At 35.7% G+C, this 563-nt stretch overlaps 1 protein-coding gene across 1 annotated transcript; it reads right to left on the bottom strand.

Moving 5' to 3' along the window:
- Positions 1-30: 30 nt before the first annotated feature.
- Positions 31-499, bottom strand: LOC127744017 (uncharacterized; the record flags this gene model as incomplete). Its single annotated transcript, XM_052256279.1, has 2 exons — positions 31-280; positions 373-499. Coding segments are annotated over 2 exons (377 nt in total), but the record flags the coding sequence as incomplete, so codon positions are not given.
- Between the last annotated feature and the right edge of the window lie 64 nt (positions 500-563).

The following is a 563-nucleotide window of genomic DNA, read 5'->3' as shown; positions in this document are numbered from 1 at the left end:
TCTCTATAGTTGAGCTCAATGGAATAGAACCACCGCAATGAACAGAACCACCTAAGAGTGACGCTCGATTCTCTCTTGCTTTTTTCCTTATATTTTTCCATTTCTCATCTGTTTTCCAATACCTTTCCAACACCTTTTTGTAAGCAGGAATTAGCCATTCGTGGGTTGTATCCACACCCTCACGGATATCTGACATCATTTGGCTAAATCGCTTACTTGTCCTATACTTGAAAGCCCTCCAGAAAAACTCATCATCATCATCATCGATAAGAAAGTGGCTCTGCACATACTCATCAAATTGTTATTTATAAGATTCAAATCACATGAACAATATTCAATCCAAAATAATTTTATTCAATCCAACACTTTTACCTTCCACTCCTTAAACCAAAGCTTCTTTGTCGGAAGAGGGACATCTCCAAACTTTTTGTATGGTTTATCATATCGTTTCTTGATGATCTCTGTAATCTTCTGAGAACCAGGAGGGAAAGGTAACCAACTGATAATTTCATAAAGAATTGACAAGTTAGAAAACTAAAAAAAATAGTTTTAAGTCATTAGCA

The sequence above is a fragment of the Arachis duranensis genome, unplaced genomic scaffold, assembly GCF_000817695.3.
Source record: "Arachis duranensis cultivar V14167 unplaced genomic scaffold, aradu.V14167.gnm2.J7QH unplaced_Scaffold_200114, whole genome shotgun sequence".
Taxonomy (NCBI): Eukaryota; Viridiplantae; Streptophyta; class Magnoliopsida; order Fabales; family Fabaceae; genus Arachis; species Arachis duranensis.
Note: the sequence above shows the minus strand (reverse complement) of the source record. Positions and strands in the feature narration are given on the sequence as shown.